This window comes from Perissodus microlepis, chromosome 3 (genome assembly GCF_051167445.1).
Source record: "Perissodus microlepis isolate ML-2025 ecotype Zambia chromosome 3, ASM5116744v1, whole genome shotgun sequence".
NCBI classification, from domain to species: domain Eukaryota; kingdom Metazoa; phylum Chordata; class Actinopteri; order Cichliformes; family Cichlidae; genus Perissodus; species Perissodus microlepis.
The window spans coordinates 36,607,931-36,630,340 of record NC_140463.1 but is presented as its reverse complement, the minus strand read 5'-3'; the positions used below and the strand labels follow the sequence as shown (position 1 = coordinate 36,630,340).

At 42.8% G+C, this 22,410-nt stretch overlaps 1 protein-coding gene across 7 annotated transcripts in view; it reads left to right on the top strand.

Annotated features, from left to right (window-relative positions):
• Nucleotides 1-22,410, top strand: part of LOC146391372 (adhesion G protein-coupled receptor L3) — a 253,907-nt gene that overhangs the window by 120,751 nt on the left and 110,746 nt on the right. For all 7 annotated transcript variants that reach the window (XM_084924260.1, XM_084924263.1, XM_084924262.1 and 4 more), the window contains exon 5: nt 9,168-9,277. In XM_084924260.1, coding sequence (XP_084780386.1) covers nt 9,168-9,277 — 110 coding nt within the window. The remainder of the gene's footprint in view (nt 1-9,167; nt 9,278-22,410) is intronic.

Below are 22,410 nucleotides of genomic sequence, written 5' to 3'. Positions count from 1 at the left end.
CGATGGAATTTGTTGTCTGCATTCAGCGCTGCTTTACAGATGGGGTAAAGCATGGGGTTATGTGTTTGCATATGAGTGAGGAAGTCTCTTCATAGGTTCTGTGTCTCTGGAGGCAAAGGACAAGAGTTTTGGTTTCCGTTTGTTTCCCCTGCAGACTCGCAGACCAGACTAACTCTGATACAGTAACCACGGAAACGTGGCACACAATGAGGTGAATTATGTTTTCAATCTATCAGTTTAAGTAGATGTAATATATGTTGCTTTAAAATGAGGCTGAATCCTTCTTCCACAAATCAACAACTTTGTTAGAAAATGTTAACTTTACAGCTTAAGTACATATATTAATATAGTCTAATGTGTGCCTGTGAATGGATAAAATAAACATTCACAAACACAAAGTTTTCTGTTATGACCTATGTAGCTGAGTGAGGCTGCATCACTGGTTATTATTTATGAACAGATTTTGTACTCATACAGTATTTCCCTTGCATATCAATTATGTTGTTTGGCTGCCCAGGTAAGTTATGCGGTCTGTTTACTATCTAGCAAGCCCCACGCTCTTATTTTGAAAGTTAAGCAGTTAGCGCTGGCGCTCCCTGTCTCTTCCATTTTGCTGTTGTGAGTCTTATCCCTCGGTTTCCACCGTCTTAGTCTGTAGGAGTTTGAGTCCATCCATGCGATGAGAAGCTCAGTGGAGCTTCTCATTTTTTTGTTGTTGTTATTTATCGCCCCAAAGTATATTTTGCATGATTTAGTCATGTATTTAGAAAAACGTGGGTGTGCCTCCTGGCTGAGCTGGGTGTGGGCGTGCTGCAGCTACAGCTTTGGATTATTTTTGGAGGATTCTTTAGTTTACCTTTCAGGACGTCAGGTGCTGGGTTGAGGTGATTCGCTGGGAATGTGTGCTGTCGACCAATCATGTTTGAGCAGGCTGAAGTGAAGCATGGAGGTAGGAAGTAAAAGTAAACGCAGGGAACAGATTTGATGAAATCCAATCTCAAAATCATCTCTTACTGTCTGATTACTGCTCATCTTTTTATTAGCTCTGTTGAATGTCAATTCAAGAGTGAACTCTGAACTACACACAGGCGCACGAGTCCTGGCCTGGACATCTGCTGGTTTCACTGGAAGCCCAGGAACACTGTCCCAGAGGGTAAACCAAATAACAGAGAGTCCATTCTCATAGCTTGAAGAGAAATCTAGAGCAAATAAATAAGTAAAATAATCAAATACTGTATTTCCTCCTAGCTTCTAAGTCCACACTCCTATTCAGTCGTCAAGTTGCTAGAAACATGTCAATCATGTTAAGTGATGTATGGGCTGCCAGTAACAGGTATGATGTGGTTATGATTATAGAAGATTGGCTACCAGGAAACAATCCTTTCCAATTTATCATCAAGGCTGACGAAATATAGAAGCTAATAAAAAAAAATTTCTTTCCCTGCAAGTTTTATTCAGAGACATGCCACATACTGTACTGTGCTATTCTTGCTGGATATTAAAGTTGACCCATTATGATTCTATTATGAACCCGACCATAGTTTGAAATAATGAGATAAGCATACGTGCAACTAAACCTTCAGACTGCTCTGAGCATTTAATATCCAACAGCTTTTTCCTCCTTTTGGAGAACAATGTGATGATGACCAAACACGGGTTGGGGGCCATTCATTTATATGCTCATCTGTTCAGATCTTCTCTTTTTGAGAGGCGGCCAATCAGAAGAAACTTTGTTTCAGAGTAAGGATGAACATAATTCTGGACCACACATGGTCCAGCGTTGCGTATATATAAGGATTAGCGTCAGCTGTGAATCGTGCAAAGCTACTCTAGTGCAGCCCAGGAGTGAAATATGGAGCTGGAAATGAGCGTAAAAGTCCGGTTTAAGAGTTATACCTCAGAGCTTACAGGAGGAGTTAATGAATTAGTTCAATTTGCCTGATTTCTGTTACACTAGCTGTAGTTTATGTGTCTGATAATCCCCAGCTCGTGGCTGAAGTAACTCCAAATTGCATCAAAGACACATTATTCTATAGCAGCATTACAGAAAACTTCAAGCTTATGCTCCCTAACAAGCCTCTCTGTGTGAACAGGAGCTTTTCCACCAGGGCTTTAACTGATAATTCCTCGTTCTGTAAAGGAGCTCCACTAATCAACACTGACCTGCTACCTTGTAAGACTTCTTGGTTTTACTCAGGAGCCAAATGCACAAGGCGTTCAAGGCCATCGCTTCACTTCCTCTTATCATGTTTTCTGAGATTTTTTTCTTTCTTTTTCTGGGTGTTTTAAAGGTTGTGAGTTCCTTTTGTGTTTGTGTGTGTGCTGCACCAGGAGACAGGCTGAATGAGAAAAGATGGATGTTGCTGCGTGCAACTGGGAAAGATAATGAATGAAGTCGATCGTGGGTGGCAAAGACCATCACTAAAGCGTAATGGGTCCCAACAGAGGGACGGGGATATTGACCCGTCCGTCACTTTTTTCTTCTTCTTTTACTTCCGTCCTTTCCTTCAAATATAAACTCTCACAAATGTGTACACAGCACACAAAGGGGCACAGGAAACAAACAGCATGCACTTATTTTCGGCATACATGCCGAAAATAAGTGCATGAACGCCAGCTGAAACGTCTCCATTCATATTTGACTTACTTCAGGCGAAATTCTTTCATGTGGATTCTGGATTACAAATGGAAAATGGCTCAGAGCAATTTGGCATGCTGGAAGGAAATGCAGCAAAGCATTTTTCCCCCTCCCCCCGCTGAACCTTTAAAAACTGGCAAACCTTTCTCTTCTTCCACTCGGGTTGGTATTTCCCTCCTGATATAAATCAATTGAGTTCTGAAAGGAGAACAGTGGTGCACACCAGTTCTCTTTTATTACTCTCCAACGTGTATGGATCTGTCTGTCTTTGACAGCGGCCGCACCGTCCCCGTCTGTTTCGCATGTCTCCGTCCTCTTTTCTTTTATCGATTCATTTGTTCACCCATTCATCCATCCGCCCATTGATCCATTGATACAGCATTTGACCTGCGTCGGTGGTCAGCGGGCCAAAGGGGACTCGACCCACTTACTGTCGTCACAGGCAGCAGCGGGATCAGCCCGGCGATTATAGTGATTACGGTTTGTGCTTACATAGGGTTCTGCTGCTTTGTGCCACATCTCCCCTCGTCAGCTGGCAGCCTGAGTTCTAATCTGCCAGTTATAACAAACAGCAGACGTGGGAACAGGAGGAAAAAGCTATAAGGGAGGGGAAATCGGGAATGTGGATAGAAATGCGGTAGTTGGAGGCCAAATAGCAAAATGTTTCTTATGGCCTTTTTGAGATCATATCTCATACATGATTACATCCAGATGCAGTCCTTGTCATTTGGTGTCATTAAAGCCCTTTTCAGGCACGCGGTATGTAACGTTGCTGCCTTCATCAGTCTGTCGATGGCGGCATTTTGTCATTCAAACGTTGAAACACTTTAACTTTAATGGTCCTCATCACATCGTTCACACGCTCTCCCGCTACATTCATGGAACAAGCCAAGGTGCTTCCACATCGCTGTGTACCCTGTGGGAAGTTGGACAGCACATCAAATGACACACGGTGTGTTCTGGTTGGAGATTTCTTAAATCGGCAGCTGTGTTTTCATAGTTGTCTTGACAGTCAGAGATACAGTTATGTGAATGCATCCGCACACGCTCTGGTTAACTTATTTCACAATTATTGAAGTGGAGCTTATAGACGCAGCTCACACGTCTGAAGTAAAAACAGCGTTCGCATCCGTGTCATCCAGTGACTCAAAAATGAATGTATTCTGATAAAACGTCGTAGTGGTGTAGAGTCGGGTCATGTTAGCCGTCTGTTAAAATTGGCTTCAAGGTCTCCAAGGTCAACTTAATGATTTATTGGTTGCAAATTGACAAGTGTGCTGTGTATTGTCAACATGTAGAAAGATTTAAAATATCATGTCACATGATCTGTCACCTCTCCTTCAAGGTCAAAGGTCATGTGACATGTGACGGATTGAGCTGAGGGCAGGTTTTCAGCCTGACAGAAATATTGGCATGGGATACTTTTTGGCTACAGCCGATTCATTTTATTATGAAGTCACAGTAACAGGTTATAACCATTTAAATACATAACAGTTTGAATAAGTGAACAATGTTTAAGGTTTGTTTGGGTTTTTGAGAAATGACATGACAATGAAATGAATGCTACACATGAGCTATATCAACAAAAAATATTATACTCGGAATTATGTCAAGTGTTTTAAAATAGGGTTTAAACGTACAAATAAAAGTCTGCAGTTTCCATTTGTTGTTACGGGACTGCAATCTTTTTTTAGTGGGTTTTTAGGGTTTTAGTCACTCCTAAGAAAAACTTCTAGAAACAGCTTGAAGCAACAAGCTAACGTCAGCTCCTGTTAGCATTTTTTTTTCAAGAACTGACTGGATTGACTTCAGTAATCTGATCTGTCACCAGAGTGCCATTGGCCAGACATGTAGCCAGCACATTAAGATACTGCCAGGTTAATGGAAAGGACTGCATCGCTGTAAGGGGCTTATGTGCCCATTGAACCTACACACAAATCCGTTTGCTTCTCATTGCCTCTGAAACCTTCCAAGGCGATACCTGCAGCAGCTCGTGCCACCTGCTGTTTACTTCCCTCTGTGAGCTGTGCTGTGTGTAAGCCACATACGCCTATACATATTTAAATTCATCCCTCATACTGACTCTATTACCCCTCCCCACTGCTAGTTCAAGGATCAAACCAGTGCCAATTGTCTGACGCAATCCCGATTAACACCCATAATTGGTGTTGTGAAGTCTTTGTGGTGTCCGTAGCTTCTCCCTCCATCTCCCTCTATCTATACATTTAATTGTAATTATTTTTCAGTGTCTGGGTGACTTCAGGACAGTATACGTACACTGATTAGGAGGCATTTGTGTGTGTAGGTTAAAAACATGGACTGATAAGAGGGATTTGGGTCAAGATGGATGATAAGGCTGGGATTAAGTTTGCAATAATATTAAATACACGGTAAATACACGTTATTCCCTCAAGAGTAAGTTATTATAAACCACTGTATGATTAAATTTTCGGATTTGATCATAGCTTAAATTCTCAGTGAGCGTCGGTAAACCTAAAAGACGGTATCAGCCCGGTACTTCAGTACTCTGCGCAACAACAGCTACTGTGCAATATAGTTAGGAAAAATGTGTGTATGTGTTGCAATATCCACTCTCCAGTCCAGCTTCTAGCTAGATGCATCTCTGCCGACCATCTCCTTTGCAGTTCTTTCTGACATATAATCTTTGAACCTGCTGATTACAAATCCTCCGGTCTCTAAGTAGAATAAAGCAGAAAGTATGGCAAAGAAAAAGGGTATAGAGATGAGCCCTGATAATTGTTCCCCACTTTCATAGGCTTGACCTCTTATTGTTCGACTGGCGCCTGCAGTTTAAGTCTTCATGGTACTGATGGTCAGATGAGGCGAGCGGCAGAAGATGAGGCGGATGTTGGAAGGAGGTGGGAGCTGGTCACGTAACACATAAAGCTCACACGAGTCGAGAGTCGGCAGACCATATCTCATTACTTGGCTGGCTCGAAATGAGATGGGGCCCCTTTTTTGCTTGTCCGTCACTGGTGCGATTGATTAGTCAGCAGCCAATCAATGTTAATTAAGGTGTAGAGAATCCTTTAATTGTGGTGTATGAATCATTGTGTCAGACCCTGCCTTGACCTTCACAAGACTTGCGCTGTGAACGGCCTTGGTGGGGCATAAATACCTTTTATATATGGCAATATAATGGCGGTCTGTAAACGAGTATAGATCTGACGAATGGAAATCCTGTATACACTGGAGCTCGGAGCAGGAGGGCCTCACTAAGATCACATATGCAACCGGGTGCTTTGAACAGAAGCCTGTCCCACCTTCGTATCCTCTTATTTTTCTTCACTTTTTAAATAGATGCAGAGCTGGAAAAGATCGATGCCTGTCAAAACATTTAAGAGTTAATGTTGTGAGATAAGTGTTGCTATTATCTGTGGCGAGAGGCTCTCCGTGCATATGGAGTGGGGCTTTGATTGATGACTGCCAAAAACAAAATGGCACATGAGACTACCACAGGCACCATAATTGTGTTTTTTAATGAAGACCTACATTTTATGTGGGAGCTGATTTCGCACTCGGTCGATTGTGTCTACTCCGTCCTCTCTACCGCCGCTGCCACCATCCATCATGCAGTCATAACAATGTTACCTGTATGTGGTTGAAGCCTGGTCGTAAGTCCGTGACTTCCCGCTCTAATCCTTCACAGAAAGATGAATTTGCCCCTGACTGTGTCACCTGAACCTAAATTAAAGTGAACTTTATGATCGTTATTCATTTACAACATGTCTCTCAAGCGCTGGCTGTATACAAAACGTGGATGTGGCCACTGTGGGATCACACAGTTCTTTGTGAAATCTAGTTTTTAGGACCCGGTTTTATCAATTTAGTCATTTTTGCTTTCGTTGTGGCCAGAAGAGGCCGTAGTGAGACAAAACGTTAGTGTTTTCAGCTATTGGTAGCAAGTTTTGTCATCATAGCACATTGGCAGTGTTGGGGAGTAACGGAATACATGTAGCGGCGTTACGTATTTAAAATACAAAATATGAGTAACTTTATTCCGTTACAGTTACTGTTTAAAAAGGTGGTATTAAGAATACAGTTACTTTGTTGAAATAAATGGATTAGACGGCGGTCTTTTCCTGTTTCATATGTTAGGCTATGCCCTCTCTATTTTTGGTAATTCCACGCCGGTGGAAACCCAAACAAAACACGCATTAAGAGGCTCTTTGTCTCAATCTCACGGCCCATGTCACCTCTACTTGTGGCTCGCATAATGACGTGAAGAAATATTTTTAAAAATTATTATTCAAAAAATGAGTTAATATGAAGTCAATAATGGCCTGTATTTGTATAGCGCTTTTACTAGTCCGGCCTAGGGACCCCAAAGCGCTTTACACACCCAGTCATCCACCCATTCACACACTGGTGGAGGCAAGTTACAGTTGTAGACTGGGGCAGACTGACAGAAGCGAGGCTGCCATGTCGCGCCATCGGCCCTTCTGGCCAACACCAGTAGGCGGTAGGTGAAGTGTCTTGCCCAAGGACACAATGACCGAGACTGTCCGAGCCGGGGCTCGAACCGGCAACCTTCCGATTACAAGGCGAACTCCCAACTCTTGAGCCACGATCGCCCAATAGACAGAGTGTTACAGGCACAGCATGTATGAAGCATGTAAATATAATAATAACCACTGCAGCCAAAAAGAGTGCCTGACGAGCCCAGTTGTAAGTAAGCTATTAAGACTCGACTGTACGCTGTGTTCGTGTTTTCCTCCGAAACAATAAGTTCCGTTGGAGCAGCCATTCAAAGCCTCTCTCTGTCTCTCGCTAGCAAACTTGACCCAGGCAACAAAGTAAAGCTAGTTTTCGGCTACGAGCCCGACACAAACCCGACGTATTAGCCAGAGGTCCCTTTACTACGGTTCGGAGCCGCGGACCTGTTTTATATACGCGCCGAATAGTTTTCTATATGAGATCGCTGCAAAAAGTGCAGCCTTACCTAATGTCCATCCTACTGTTACTCATTTTATAATAAGATTTAAAAATCTAGTTGGTATTGGTATGGTGAGTGTCCTTCAGTAATAGTAATAAATCACACAGCAATAGTACATTCATGTAGTTGTAAAAAGCATGATGATATATTAAGTAATCCAATGTATTCCGTTACGTTACTCTTATTGAGTAACGTTACAAAATACATTTTGGGGCATGTATTCTGTAATCTGTGTTGGAATACATTTAAAATGTATAAAAGTAACCTTCCCAACACTGCACATTGGTGTGTTGTGCAGATGCAGTTATGTGCAAATATCCATACTACAGATATAAATACTAAAATGTCGCTTGTGAAATGACCAGTTAGCAAGTCATGTTATTTGTTGGATATTTGAATGAAAAATTGCCCAAACCATCATCACCACAAATACAATGTAGAGGTTCAGTTCATGAGTGAAATCAGCTCAATGCCTAGCAGACAGCCACCAGCTGTTATGCTGCTAGCTGTCTGTGGCAATTTCAAGAGCTTTCAATGTCAGAGCTATCTTCTCTCTCTTCTACTTTATTTAGCAGCATATCTAAACAAGTCTCTTGTCAGTATTGTTATCCACTAGTCATTGCTCATATGTGTTGTATGAGATATTGCATATATTATATATATATATATATATATATATATATATATATATATATATATATATTATCACAGGAAGAAGGTTCCTGGTTCAAATCTAAATGCTGCCTTTCTCTGTGGCGACTTGTATCTTCGCCCGGTGCCTGTGTAGGTTTCCTCTGTGTACTCCAGCTTCCTCCCACAGTCCACAGACATGCATAATAGGCTAATGGGTGATTCTAAAATTAGCTGTGGATGAGAGGTAGATGAAGTCCTTGATGAAGTGTAAAGAATAAAACACCGTAGGAATCTATGTTAAAATGTAGCTTGGGGTCTAAAGTACGGCTAGAAACATATAAATGCAACAAGAAAAATACATCAACTCTGAAATTTGCATTAATGTAGAAACACTAATAGCTAATAGCGATCAAACAGTTGAAGTATTTTGTGTCTGGATCGACTTGAATCACTGAAAATTCTGTGTTTTTAGAAACGGCAGTTGAACCATAGGAGTTATAGATAAATATAAATAAACAGATAAACGTGTGAATTCATTTCCTGATTGATTAGGTCGCCCTTATTTGCTTCCATTCATATTTCCGGTTTGTAACAGACTTTGTGTTAGTGTAGTCTCTAGGTTCAGTGACATCGTGATAGCATCGTGAGGGGTATTTTGTCAGTCTTCCTCCGAGAAATCCAAAAATAGAAATAAATTAATTAAAATAAATGTATCCCGTGAATTCGAGGCATAAAAGTAGATGAGTTGAGTTCATAAACAGTGGAGCTTTGTGATCGTCTTAATCTCTTCTACGGAATAAAGTGCTTTAAAGTTCATTAACCACACACTAAATGTCTGACTAATGTGCCACTGTATATTGTGGCCATTCACAAGGACGTGATTATCTAATGCTTTACTTATTTATTTATTTTAACAGAATGACTTTTCTTTGCTTTCAGATGTAACAACAGGACCCAGTGTGCTGTTGTGGCAGGACCAGACGTATTTCCTGACCCGTGCCCGGGAACCTACAAATACCTGGAAGTCCAGTATGAATGTGTGCCCTACAGTATGTATCCCCCAGCTCTCCTAATGTTCTTGCCCATTCTCATTTCCTCTTAACAACAGCGCCTCATCAGTAATCGTCGGAAATACAAAAATATCTCAGATGTGTCATCCAGTCTAGTGGAAAAGATTAGGACCCTGCAGTGAGTGCGAAGGCGCGTGATGGTTTCTGTTATCCGAAAACATAACACCCTGCACGAGCGCAGGAAATGTGAATGACAGTGTTGCTTACCTGTGAAAAATAATACAGTTTATCAGTTTAGAGGAACGCTACCTGCTGATGCAGCGCTGTTGTTTATCAAGCCGTCTCTTTGTTATAACTGACAGGTGATTAACGCTTCCTGCGTCGTATTAATTCCATGTGGCATCAGTTAGATCAACAGTGTTACAGTTTACAGTTATTTTACTCCGAGTGGCATTTTTGGAGCCGTGCAATTTATAAAAGTAGAAGCGAGCAAATCATTTTTGAACTTTAAATCAGTTTTTTGTCAACCTGTTAGTGCTGCTGCTGTTCCAAAACGGAGTAAGGCATATATCCGATAATGCATTCAGGCTTTCTCTTGTTTTTTAAATGCCGCTTGTCACAACCTTCCCATCAGCTCCCTTGGTTCAAAGCGCATTAATATCTTTGAGGAATCACGTCTGATGATGTCAAGTCTCTATTTCCATCACAGCAAGAAAGGCTGTTTCGACTTTCATCAAAAAGAAAAGTACTCATTCTCAGTTCAGTTCAGCTCAGTGGACGCCGGCTAATGTTCAGACTAGTGAGGCATCTCTGAAGGGGGTAAATAAAAATGATTTAATTAGTGCAGCAGGTGGAAAAACACTGTCAGGCTGCAACATAACCTAAGTGAAAACATTTGGACAGGGAATGGAAGGATCAGCATGGGGTGACAGGATGAGCGTGCTGAGAGGATATCCAGGCGAGGCTAAAGGAAGTGGCATGGACATTGCCATATGACCTTTGCTATTGTCTTTTTAATGAACTTTGAAGTGGAACACCAAAGTCACAATAATTACGCCTGCCAAAAATCCTGATGCTCAAAAAAGGGGGAAATATTTAGTCATGGGCATTTAGCTGTGTAGTCTACAGCGGCTGCATTGAAGTGAGTTGTAGTAATTCAAATCAAAGCCATCTTTTAACATTTGATGTCCTTACATGGTTCCCTCAGTAGTGGGCCTGACAGTAGCTTTCATGTTGTGAAGTGAAAGCCCTTTTTGTCTGTGATCCAGAGCTAGCAAATGGTCTTTTTATTCCTCACTGTAATATGCACATTATGCTATTTCAGTCACCCAGTGCCAGTGTCTTTCCTAGGTGTCATTTTCTTGGGATACTAACAAGGATAAATCCACTGCAATGAACAGTAGCCCACTTTCAGTCACTTTTTTGCGTCCGTCACACTTGCATCTACTCAAGTTTTCAACCTTTTCAACTCAAGCATTTCACTAGTTTATCATTTTGACCATGAGGCAGCTAGATTCTTGAAATATGCGCAAGATCATGAGAAAGGCTTTAGCAGAGGTGGGCACTTTTACCAAGGGACAACATCAGAAACTGGGACTGTTGTGGAGCGCCGCACGGAAAGCAGTTTAAAACGCAAGTTTTGAAAAGTGCTGTACAAATCAACTTTATTATAATTATTATAATTATTATTATTGTGATTACCAATGAGATAATAAAGAGGGAAAATTATTTTCAGCAGAACTGAGTTTAAGTTACTGGTGTGGCCCTCCACAACAGTCCTAGTTTCTCACCCCTGCTTTAAGGTATGGGCTTTAGGCCGGTTGGGTTATTACCGGTCAGTAAGATCTCAGCTATGTGTGTTTAATTTGGGTAATTCTTAAAACACACAGTAACTGCCAGCAAATGAGTTTTATTCTAACATTTTAAACACAAAGACAGCACAAGGCCTCGAGGGCTACAATAACTACATTGCTTAATAGCTACACTGGTTTATTGCAAGAAACTTGTGGCTTTTTTTCCCTCTTTAGTTATTAATCAAGCTGCAAGTTGGAGACAGTGACCGATGATTCACTGGCCCATTCTTTGAAATTAGCCTGCAGCACACAGTCCTAGATGGGTCATCCAGTGTCACTTACAAGGAAGACTTACCACATGTGTGAGAAACCATTTTATACTTGCTGACATGTAAAAAGATATTATTTTATCATTTGGTCCTCAAGATTTTACCTGTAGAAATTGCGCGCACACACTTTTGCACAGTGTAAGAACATTTCTGTGGACATATCAGTGAACGAGGCTCGTTCTTAGAAACCTTAACTGGGAGTGTGAATATTTTTTTTTTCTTATCATAGAGAAACAATATGATTGGTTACCTCTTGCTCTCTTTGACTACTCAGATGGACATGGCAATTTTTTTCCTCATGATTATGTCGGTTGCTTAATTTACATTGTTGCTACTCCAGTCCACCGAGTGTAGGTTGGAGTCATTTTTTCTTTCTTTTCTCCAACACATACACATTGTTTTCAGCCGGACCTTAATGTAATTGACCTCCAGTTCGATGGGAACTGAAATTATTTTTGCCCTTTTCCACATGCTTGAACAGCATGGAAAAAACATAAGAACTTCCACCCCCATCCCATCCTCTTGCAATTACTTCCAATTTATTCTATTGGTGTCAGATTTCTAAAATAATAGACACACACATTATGGCTCTATATATTATGCTGTAAAAAAGCTGCTGCCTAATGCAGAAGCTGTGTTTTCCTGTCCTGTCTGGATCCCTGTAACACATGCAATTGTCCCCTAAGGTGATGGAAAATTCTGCAATACCCTCAGGACCCAGTGGCATTTTCATTCAGCGATCTCTTTAATGTTTTCTCTTACTTGATAAGTCTGACCAAACAGTAAAAAAAAGAAACCATAACTCATAACTTGACTGCATTCCCATAATGCTGTAAAACAGTTTCTGCAGCTTAATTGCTTTAATACCCAGGACTCCTATTAGGGTTCCACGAGGGAGAAATACCGAGGCACCTTGTGTGGTTTAACTATGGATCGCTCCCAGATATGGCCATAAGATCGAGAAATCTGCTGGCAATGCATAAACATGGCAGCAGTCATGTAGCAGTTTATTTGTATATTGAGTGTGGAAGCAAAGTGTAATCACAAGCGGTCACTGGAGACGCATTTGAAACGGATTCGGTGGCGGGATATGAATGAATTCATCTGTGACGGCCCGGTAAACTCTCTTCACACCTCCCAAATGAATCAATCAGAACCTTTTGGCTGGACTGAATCACACTGAAAGTGCTTCCTTCGCATTTGTGTGTCATGCTTACGTGTTTGATTATGGCTACGTGTCTTGCGAAAATAAGTCTCAATGGGGAGGATGAGGAGAAAAAGCACAATAGATTTAAGTGGTTTGTGTGTTAATTGGAAATGAGGTATGGATAGAGACATGGCAGCTCAATTGTGGATCGGCTTTTAACACAAGTCTCCTTACCGAGTTCCTGAGACTGACTGAAGGATTTGAGTGTTTAATAAGAGGAGCAGCCACCCATGACTCCAACTCTTCTTTCTCTGTATTCCACTGACAAGCTCTCCCTCTCAATCCTAATACTCTTTTTTTTTTTTTTTTACCCTCACTTTCTCTAACATTTCGTCCTTTAAGTCCTCTCGCTGGCCTCCCCCACCCCTCCCACTCTATCTACCTTTATTTGCCACCTCTGTTCCCTCACTCCAGAGTCTCATCTTCCCCTTCTCTTCTCCCCGACCACCTTTGCTGACAGCTTTTATCTGTTTTCTGCTTGAGGAGCTTCTTTTTCTTTCTTTTTCCTTTTAGGACAAATTACCGCCGTCCTCTCCACATCTCTATAAGCCGGCGAGATTGTGCGATTGGATCCGCTGTCAATAACAGCGGAGGGCTGTGCCAAATCGATGGACACATGTTGCAGATACAATATTGATTTTATTAATTTGCGATTCGACCCACTCCATCAGTTGTAATGGAAGAAATGTTAGAACAATTACCGTCGTGGGTGCCAGTGTTTGCCCGTGCTGGCGCTGTGGCACGCGCGGCGCGATCCGTCATGTTTTCATTTGAGCTGCTGTCTGGATAATTATTCGATATGAGCTGCGAGTTTCTTGGATGAGGAAATGCCACCGCGTTGAACGATGAGGGTGGGAAAGCAGCGCTGACATAAAGGTGAAACAATAAAAAAGGAATTTATACATATTGCATTTGAAATATTAAGCTCTTACTAAATAAAGCTTAATAGCATGCGCTTGTATTTACCTCAGGAATTCATCAGAGTCCTGTGAACATGACTAATTTTTAATCTGCCCGACGACTCTTTCTTTTTGCAACACAGCAGATTGCACACGCCCCTCTGTGCAGTTTACATATTAGCAAGGCTGACTACGGGCACAAGTGACACGCTGACCCTTTATGATGACTCATAAACACGAGCGCGCTCTTATGGCTGACATCTGTCTCCGCCCCGCCCTCTCACCTTGACTTTCCGCAGCCAAGCGGAGAGATGCAAGCGTATTCTCATCGTGCCTTATTACAGCCTTCTTTCCTCGCTCGCTCCGTCTTTCTCTCGGTGTAACTTCCACTTTAACAGCTCCTCCCGAAGGCCGAGCTCATGAGAGGTCAACACAACTGCGTCTCCCGCCTACACACCCACCGCTCCTTCCTCGGCTGTAACGAAGCGCTTAGATCTCCTCAGCAGGCCCGTCATCTTCCCTGTCTTGTCGCACAAGATTCCGACCTGTGTTGCAGTGCTCTGCCGTTGACAGCCTGTGGTTGTCTTCCTTGTCCTCCTCCCCTCACGTCGACCGCACTCTTTTGGTAATTACATGTATCTTTCTGTGTAGTTTCGATGATCCAGGCAGGCGATCATGTCCCTCCCACCACCTGCCCCCCACACACACAAACACAAAAAAAGATGAAGTAGGGGATATGAGGGAAATGTATTTGCACTGTTCACTTTGCAAAACTTACACTTCACTGTGCTCGGCAGACGAGCTGAAACGGAAAGGCAGAAGACAAGAAGAGAGTGGAAGAACAAAGGAGGAAAAACCTGCTGGCAGTCTGTTGCTATACATAAGCCACTGGTTCCCCCCACTGTTTGCAGCTAATAAGGACAGTGTAAAATCCTGCCTTTCACAGTGGGATCCAGCTCAGCCCTGTCAGATACGGCTCACTCTTTGGAAGCTAAGCCAGGACATACGATCATGGAATCGATTCCCTCATTTGATTGGGGGCGCAGTAATCCCGGCGCTCACGCCTCGTAAAGTTGCGGTGTAATTTCTCATATTTATTCATCCATTCGCTTTTTGTTTTTTTCTCGTTTCAAACTTGCCTAATTGGTTTTTAATTCTTTTCGCCAGTGATAACAGCACACCTAACAGGTTCTGGGGGCCCGTAATTGAATAATGGTGTAGATTGTTTTGGCAGGTTTTACCCAGCACCTGCTACCAGTCTCTATCCTTCACTGTTGGCAGGTTAAACTGTGAAATCGATGCTGTACACATGGCTCTCGCTTACACTGCAGCCTGGTTATAATGCGCGTGATTGCAGAGTCTGTAATGCAGCGGTTACACCTAAAGTAAACACCACCTGTGTGACCAGGAGTCTGCGTCTCAACAGGGTGCGCGGCTCGCTGCTGTGATCTCATGTAAGGATTTTGGATCATTAATAACAGAAATGGTGATGTCGAGGCACAAATCTGATTTGATTTAGTTGCTCGCGCTCGGCGTTCCTACACCGTCAGCGCTCTCCCTTACAAGCACCCAGTCAGCTCTCTTTCCCTCGGATAATCTCGCAGCAACATTTAAGCTTCTTGAAGAGTAGATCGCCCCATTAGATGCTATCTGTAAATCTACTTAGCAGATTGTACGGAAGTTCAGTGGCGTTTCGCCCTTGAGCTCTCTAGTCCACGTTCATAAGGTCCAGCGTGGGAGTCAGTACTGTGACAGCAGATACATCACCAAACCACACCCTCTTCACTCCCAGCTGAAATGCCAGCGAGCATTAGACTGCTTGTTCAGACACCTTCTTTTTTTAATCTTACCACCTGGGCGAACAGCTCCACTTCCTCCCATGTGTGAAGGGGCCCTGTAATGTCATCTCATCACTCAGAGATGGCTGACCACTCCCCAGCCCACGCAGTATGCTTTGACGACTGTGACTTCCTGCCACATATCTCACACTCCAGATTCACACTGGTGCAGTGGCCTGAATTCGCACTGATTGGTCAGAAACTTCTTGCTATTTTTTTTTTGGGGGGGGGGACCCTTTATCGAATCCATCCAATTAGGGTGTTCATGCTGGCTTCCTGTCACACTGTTGCAGTTTAGTGGGACACAAAGACATAGTTGATATTATTAGAAACATAGTAGCATTTTGTTGTTGCGACTATTCAAAATGCCTGGTGTGAAAAAGAGAAATGAGATATCATTCAACCAACTATGTGCTGGTTTGCAGGCAATACATAGAAAAGTTCTTGTTTTATTTTGTTTTAAAATGGATCAATTGTTAAATCAATCTACTGTCCACAGTCTAGAAAACTAAATAAATGTCATATAAAAAAAAAATCCATAAATTCAGCTCTGAATAATCCATGAATGAAACTCAGGGTAAAACCCTTCAGAGGAGTAAAACTGGAGAGTGTGATGGATGAATGTGCAACTCAAGTAGAGATTTCTGTCTCAGTTTGTGAAAATAAGCTTCCTAAAGGATGCATTTTAAAGTTCCACACAGTTTGAAACTAATATAAACAATGAAAAGAAAATACAAGCTCATATGAATATATATTTGAGGTATAAAGAACGTACAGCCTCGTGTAAGTTCAAGCCCTCATGTACCGGGACATTTAAAAATCATCTGGTACTTTGCAGATGTAGCTAGACCACATTATGGCTCACTCTTCTTTACAATGCTCCTTCAGTTCATTTGAGGTTTGCAGGGATTTATTTGTACACAGCTGTCTTAACGTTCCACCGCAGCATTTCAGTCAGTATGAAGCTTTCTGGACTCCTGTTGGAGATTTGCTGCTATGCTTGGGATCATTGTCCTGTTGCATGAGTCAGTTTTAGCCAAAGTTGACTTCACGCTCTCTGAATGCTTTGGTATACAGAGTTTATAGTTAATGTTTATGGACTTTGAGCTGTCCGGGTCCTGTGGCTTCAAAGCCAACCAAAATCATCACCCCTCCACCACCATGACTAATGGTTGGTTTGAGATGTTTGTGCTGATGTGCTGTGTTGGCACATCTCACCTTTGGTCTCATCGGTTCAACAACCATTGTTCCACAAGTCTTGGCCTTATAACACTTTAATGTCTTTCATCCTTGGCATTGTGTTAACACACATCTGAATGTTCCAGAGCAGTAAACTGCCACAACCTATGCTTTTATAGAGGTGCTAACACTTGCTGATGATCAGTTAATCGAGTGGATTGACTAGCAGCACTTGGCTACTATTTACCCTCTTAACCCTTTAAAGCCAGTCGGAGCGGGCACGCTCCGTTTTGCGTAACTATTTTTAAATCCCGGTAGCTCTGCAACCACGTAAGCTAGCGCAATAATTTTTTTTGCATATGAAACCGGAGGAGTTGTACTTACATCTTATGCCATCAGCTTGTCCTAGGTCACGGTTTCCTTCCACATATAGCTTTGCAAAAATTGCATAAAAAGCACTTGCAGCAGCAAAAACATAATATTCCAGAAACACACTTTGCCGATCTGATCAACTGGTCGTAACACTTCCTACGGTGGAGTAGAAGTCAGCGCGAACTATCGCATGTCCGCCATGACCTGCCCGAAACCGGAAGTGACGTCATTTTGCGGAAAATGTAGTTTTTTACCTTCGGGGCCTTATAAGCCTATACTGGTGTTTTTAAAAGTCATGTTTGACTTTATGCTTTTCTGAATAGTTTCTGAGATGCTTAGAACTCAAATTGCACTGCTGGAAATGGTAAGCAAACTATAAAGAAGTAGAACAGGAAGAACTACAGCACTCAGCCGTTCGGTCTCCAGCTGTTCATGTCGGTGTCTGCAACTGAGAATAATCTAGTCTTAATAAATCCTTAATGTGAACTTTTTACCATGACTGTAGATATTACAGTGAAACTGAAATCTTGTGTTTATATATCCAGGTACTCTGACTAAAAACATTTTTACTATTAAACAAATGCAGATGTACAGAAAATGAAATTGATAGCCACTAATTTTAAAACAGAGTTTGCCTGATTGCCACGGTGGTTAAAAGGTAAACATAAAATAGAAAGTGGCATTTCTAGGGGTGGGATTATCCCCTGGAAAAAAAAATATGATGTTCCCAGTTGAGAGGCGATATAATTGCACAGGGAAGCGGTGATTACCGGTGTGGATAAATGGCCGTGTTAAAGGGGTGAATCTGGACATGTGGAAACTGTTTCCCCCCACTAATAGCTGAATAAGCTGCTGTAATCTATCAGGTTCCTGTGCTGTAGCAGCTGCTGTTTTTGCTCAGTGACATACATACAGCATCATCGTTGCCTTTCTTTTTCATGTTGTTTAAAAAAAAATAATGCACAATCGCCGAAAGAGCTGCAGAAATGTTCATAAACACCCATTTATGTAACACAAGAAAAGCTTTTATCTCAGTGTTAACCCACCCACTGCACACAGCCCCACACAAACACTCACTCGCGCACATGTCTGAAGAGATGCTGGGGTGCCAAGTGTCGAGGATACATTACTAATTAGAGATCAGTCTCTTCAGGGGGTCTCTCCTTTTTAATGATCACCCTACTAATCAAAGCTTTTTTTGTTTTCCCCTTTCTTTGTTGGCTGGTGCTCCTCCGCGTCCAGCCGCACACCAGACTAAACACTACAGTTATGTTTGCCTCTCCTCCACAATCTCCCCCGCCGCCCCCACCTCCACCCCGCTGTTCTCCTCCATAATTTCAAGGTCCTTGAAAATCAAGACATATTTTAGGAGGTGCAATTAGGTTATTTCTGCTCCAGTTGCTGCTATGTTCCATAAAAATGTATTTAATTTTGTTTTGCTGAGCCTTCCCTTGTTTTTATTTTTTTTAATTTTTTCTCCCTCCGTTGGTCGGTCCCACGTGGATAGCAGGTTGGATGAGCGCCAAGTCCTTGCACCTGTCCCTCAAAGAGAGACAGACACGCGCACAGACAGAAGAAGACGCGCGCGCGCACACAGCATCCTGCGTTGTCAAGGTTATAGGACGGCATAGCTGCTTCCCAGTAGGAGGCAGGCAGAAAGCGATGGAGACAGAAAGGAGACGCTAGGGAGGAGATTGAATAAGTACCAGAAGGAAGCACAAAGAGAGCAGACAAGTGGTTGAAAGAAAAAAAAAAAAGAGGGCTGTTGAGAAATGGAACCTGTAATGATGGTATGGGAGACTCATGAGCGGCAGGCGAGGGAAGGGATAGGGAAAAAATGAGAGAGATGAAGAGAGAATTCAGAGAAAGAGAGATGGCCGCCTGCGTGTCCTCCCCCATCCTTAGGCACATGCTATTCAAAGCCCTGTAATTTGTGTCATTAATTAAAAAGCTGATGGGATGGAGTTGAGGGTTTTGCTCTCTGCAACTCCCTGCTTGAGACGGGGGGGGGGAGAACGGGAGTGTGTCAGGGTGGGGTGTTTGGGGGGGCCGTATTGCAAAAAATATTGCTGCCATTCTGCCATGAATCTCTATTAGTGGCTAATGATACCATTCTGATACCTCTCAACCATTAGTGTGAAATTGGGAAGCATTAATTATTCAAATGAAAATCCATACAGCTGCCGCTCACATGACAGCGTGTATGCGCTCGCAGCGGCTAAAGATCCCCATTGTTAGCTGCTCGCCGTTTGCAGGACGTGGGCTGTGAGAGGTCTGCACAGCAACCTGTCAGGTGGAAATTATACTTGAAATCTTGTGGGGGAAAAATGAAGTAAGGTCTGTGTTACACAGAGGCTTTAAAATTGAATTTTATAGGGTATGGTATTGCTGAGCGGTGGGGTGCATATAATCATATTATCTAAACTGTCAAAACTGAAATATGTATATGCACACAAGCAAAAACCTTATTGCATTTCCTTTAAGTTTTTCATTGTTACGAACAGCTGCTGCCCTCATTTGTAGCCAATGGGGGATTTAGGGGGAGGAGGGGAGGTTGTTAGCAAAATGGCCAACCACGGCGGTGTCTGCGGTGCTTTCTGCATTAGCATGCATGCTCTGCAAAGTGACTTCATCGCCGTGATTAGATGATCAAGTTTGCCTTTTGCTTTCCTGTAATGTTATGAAAATATATTCAGTGCGCCCTGTGCAAAAAACAAACCTTAGATCCAGCCACCGCTACATCAGAACAATTTAGGGGAGGCATGGCTACAGCTACACTTTCTGGTCTAAATGTATGGTTTAGCCCTGTGATAGACTGGCAACCAGTCTAGGGGCTACCTCGCCTTGTGGCCTGTGACAGCTGACTCTGCATTGGGTAAGCGGAAGAAAGTTAATGGGTGGATGTTTGACTTAACCTAGTGGCAGAGCAGTGACTGATTAACCTTAAACATTGACCTGCGCTGACTGCACAATGTTCAGCTGTTAGACTTACATAACTCAAGGTGAAGTTTATATCCCCCAAACTGTGGCATGTTTTGAAAGATAAACAGCTAGTGCTCGGTAACGTGAATCTTTTTAAGCCGTACATAGGTTTCCGGTTTGTTTCAGCCATCTTGCTAATGTTTCTGCTTGTTTTTGTCTTCTTCACAGCACAATAGCTAATTATTTGCATGTAGCGTGCTCACGGCCCACTGGGTAATTGTTTCCGATGTTCCCAGATTAGTGAGTCAACTGGTTATCTAACCCTGGACCAGTCCCTAGATAAATCAGGTTGTGGAAGTGAGTGGGAGCATTGTGGTGTGTTAAAGCCAGGCATTGCAACCTCAAACTGCTCCACCCATACTTCTCTGTGGCTAAAAGATTATCCTGCTTGCACCGGGCTGCCTCCAGGTATGCCAGCACGTAGCTGTTTGAGGCAACGTGTTACATTTTTAAAAAATGTATCTCAGATAAAGTTTTATCTGTTGGCAAACCCATGCCAACAGGTGATGTTTTTTTTCTGGATTTTTGGTTGATTAAAATGAAACTACCATAAAAAGTGAGCACAATTACAAATTCAGCAGCGGATCTAATTATTATCTCCCCAACTGTAAGCATATAAATGACATTCAATGCTCAGCGGATTGCAGGTTTCCCCAACCTTATAAACAGTACATTTGCACAATAACTGAAACTAGCATCACTGAAGGAACAGCGGGCTGGGAGGTCAATTCCTTGATCACTTTTTATAAGATTGGGGAAACCTGCAGTCAGCTGAGACTGAAGAAGTCACTTGGATGAGTGACAAAACGTTTCTCCCACAAAACGCTACGTTTATATGAACAGAATCGACTTTGAGGGATTTACTTACCTGGATGATTGAGCGTGCATCAAGACGACATTTAAATTAGTTTAATAAAACAGATGAAAAACACAAAGGGAGTCAAGCTTCTAGGACGGCCATATTTAAACAACCAACTTAGCAGCATTTTAAAAAAAATAGCTTTGGTCCCTATGGGTAGTTCCCCCCTTCATAACAGCTGGATGGCGGTGGAGTTTTTTTAAATAACTCGTCAGTTTTGATAGTGTTAAGGCTTAAATTTACGTTCGTGGCCACCTGATTGACTGGTGTGCTGACTGCTGGGCTTCACCTCCTCTAATTCCAGTCACTGAACTCGCCCTCTCAGCTGCCTTTGCTGTGTTGGGGACTAATCTGACAAATGACATGGCACGCTGTGTGGCATAGACCATCCAAGAAGTTTGGGCTTCTGTTTTGGTGACAGACATAATGGTGTTTTCTTAGTCTGCTACCTAGCACAGTTTGCTGCTGCTTGCTAATCAAGTTAGCTGGCTGAAAGCTGAGCAGTCCAGCATGGTACAGATGGTAACTTCTGGCTGTAAAAAGACCTACAAAAGCTCGACCATCAAAATGCAGAGTAAAGGCTACAGTTAAAAGCTTAATTTTTAAGCCATAATAATACCAGATATTATAGTGAATAATACTGACACACAGCGCTGTATATAACTCACGAATAGCCCTCCGAAGCCATCGGGACAAGGCTCCATCAAATGTTTCAAATATAGGGTACAGGCAAAGGATCATTTTTATTTTGTCGAGTCAATGAATATGATGCTCGAGGGCCTCTTTTATGCGACGGCTCCGCGCCGGGTCCATGTTTCATCTGGAAGGACCCTTATGTTTTTTGATCTGTGCGCACTTTTTTTGATAGTTTCTCAGACGTGAAAGTGGGGACAGAGGAAAAAAGGCGAGGAGAAGGGAGAGAGAAAAGAAAGAGATGAGAGAGCTAAGTGCTTTTTAGTGACTCAGTGACAGCCGTGACCAAAATCGTATTAAGGTCACAATGGGGGTGGTGCGGTGGAGTAAAGAAGCTTTTCAAATGAATCAATTCTCCATCTCTGCTTTTCCCCGCTGTTTCTCTTGCGTGTGTGTGACTGAGTATGTCCAAGGCGCATATCGCAGGTATATATCTCAGTCTGTACTGTCCACGGTGAAACATGAGTCGACACAACAAGGACAAGTTGGTTCGAGCGTTCTGATGGGTGACCTTGTTGCATCTGGCGGTGTCGTCCGGTCGAGCGAAAGGGCCGCCGTGCTGGACTTCGCCCAGGGAGTGGCGTATTTCCTTGTCAGGGATTTCATCCACATCCTTTACTCCCTCCTCACACCGTCTCCCCCGATGATTGCGTTGTATACCGCTTCTCACATCCCCGCCACTAATGCCTTTTTCTTTAGATCATTACCCTCCTCTCGCCTCGCCGCTGTTAGCAATCGCTCAATCAGAAACGCCGGCCTCCCCGCGGTCCCCATTGTGTGGCCATTGCTCACGGGAGGTGAGGAGGCTTTGATCGGGTAGCGTTTGGCTGTTTACTTTGATTTGATCTATGGGGTCCGCATGCTGTTCAGAGTTATTGGCAAATTTGGGGTGTCGGTAACAGCGATTCACATGCAGCCCGAAGCAATGGTTGCTCGCGCTTGGTATGGACTTGTGGTGTTGCAGTGACAGCTGGAGTGTTTTCTGTTAATGAGGTGCTGTGCTGTACCAGTTTATGATCTG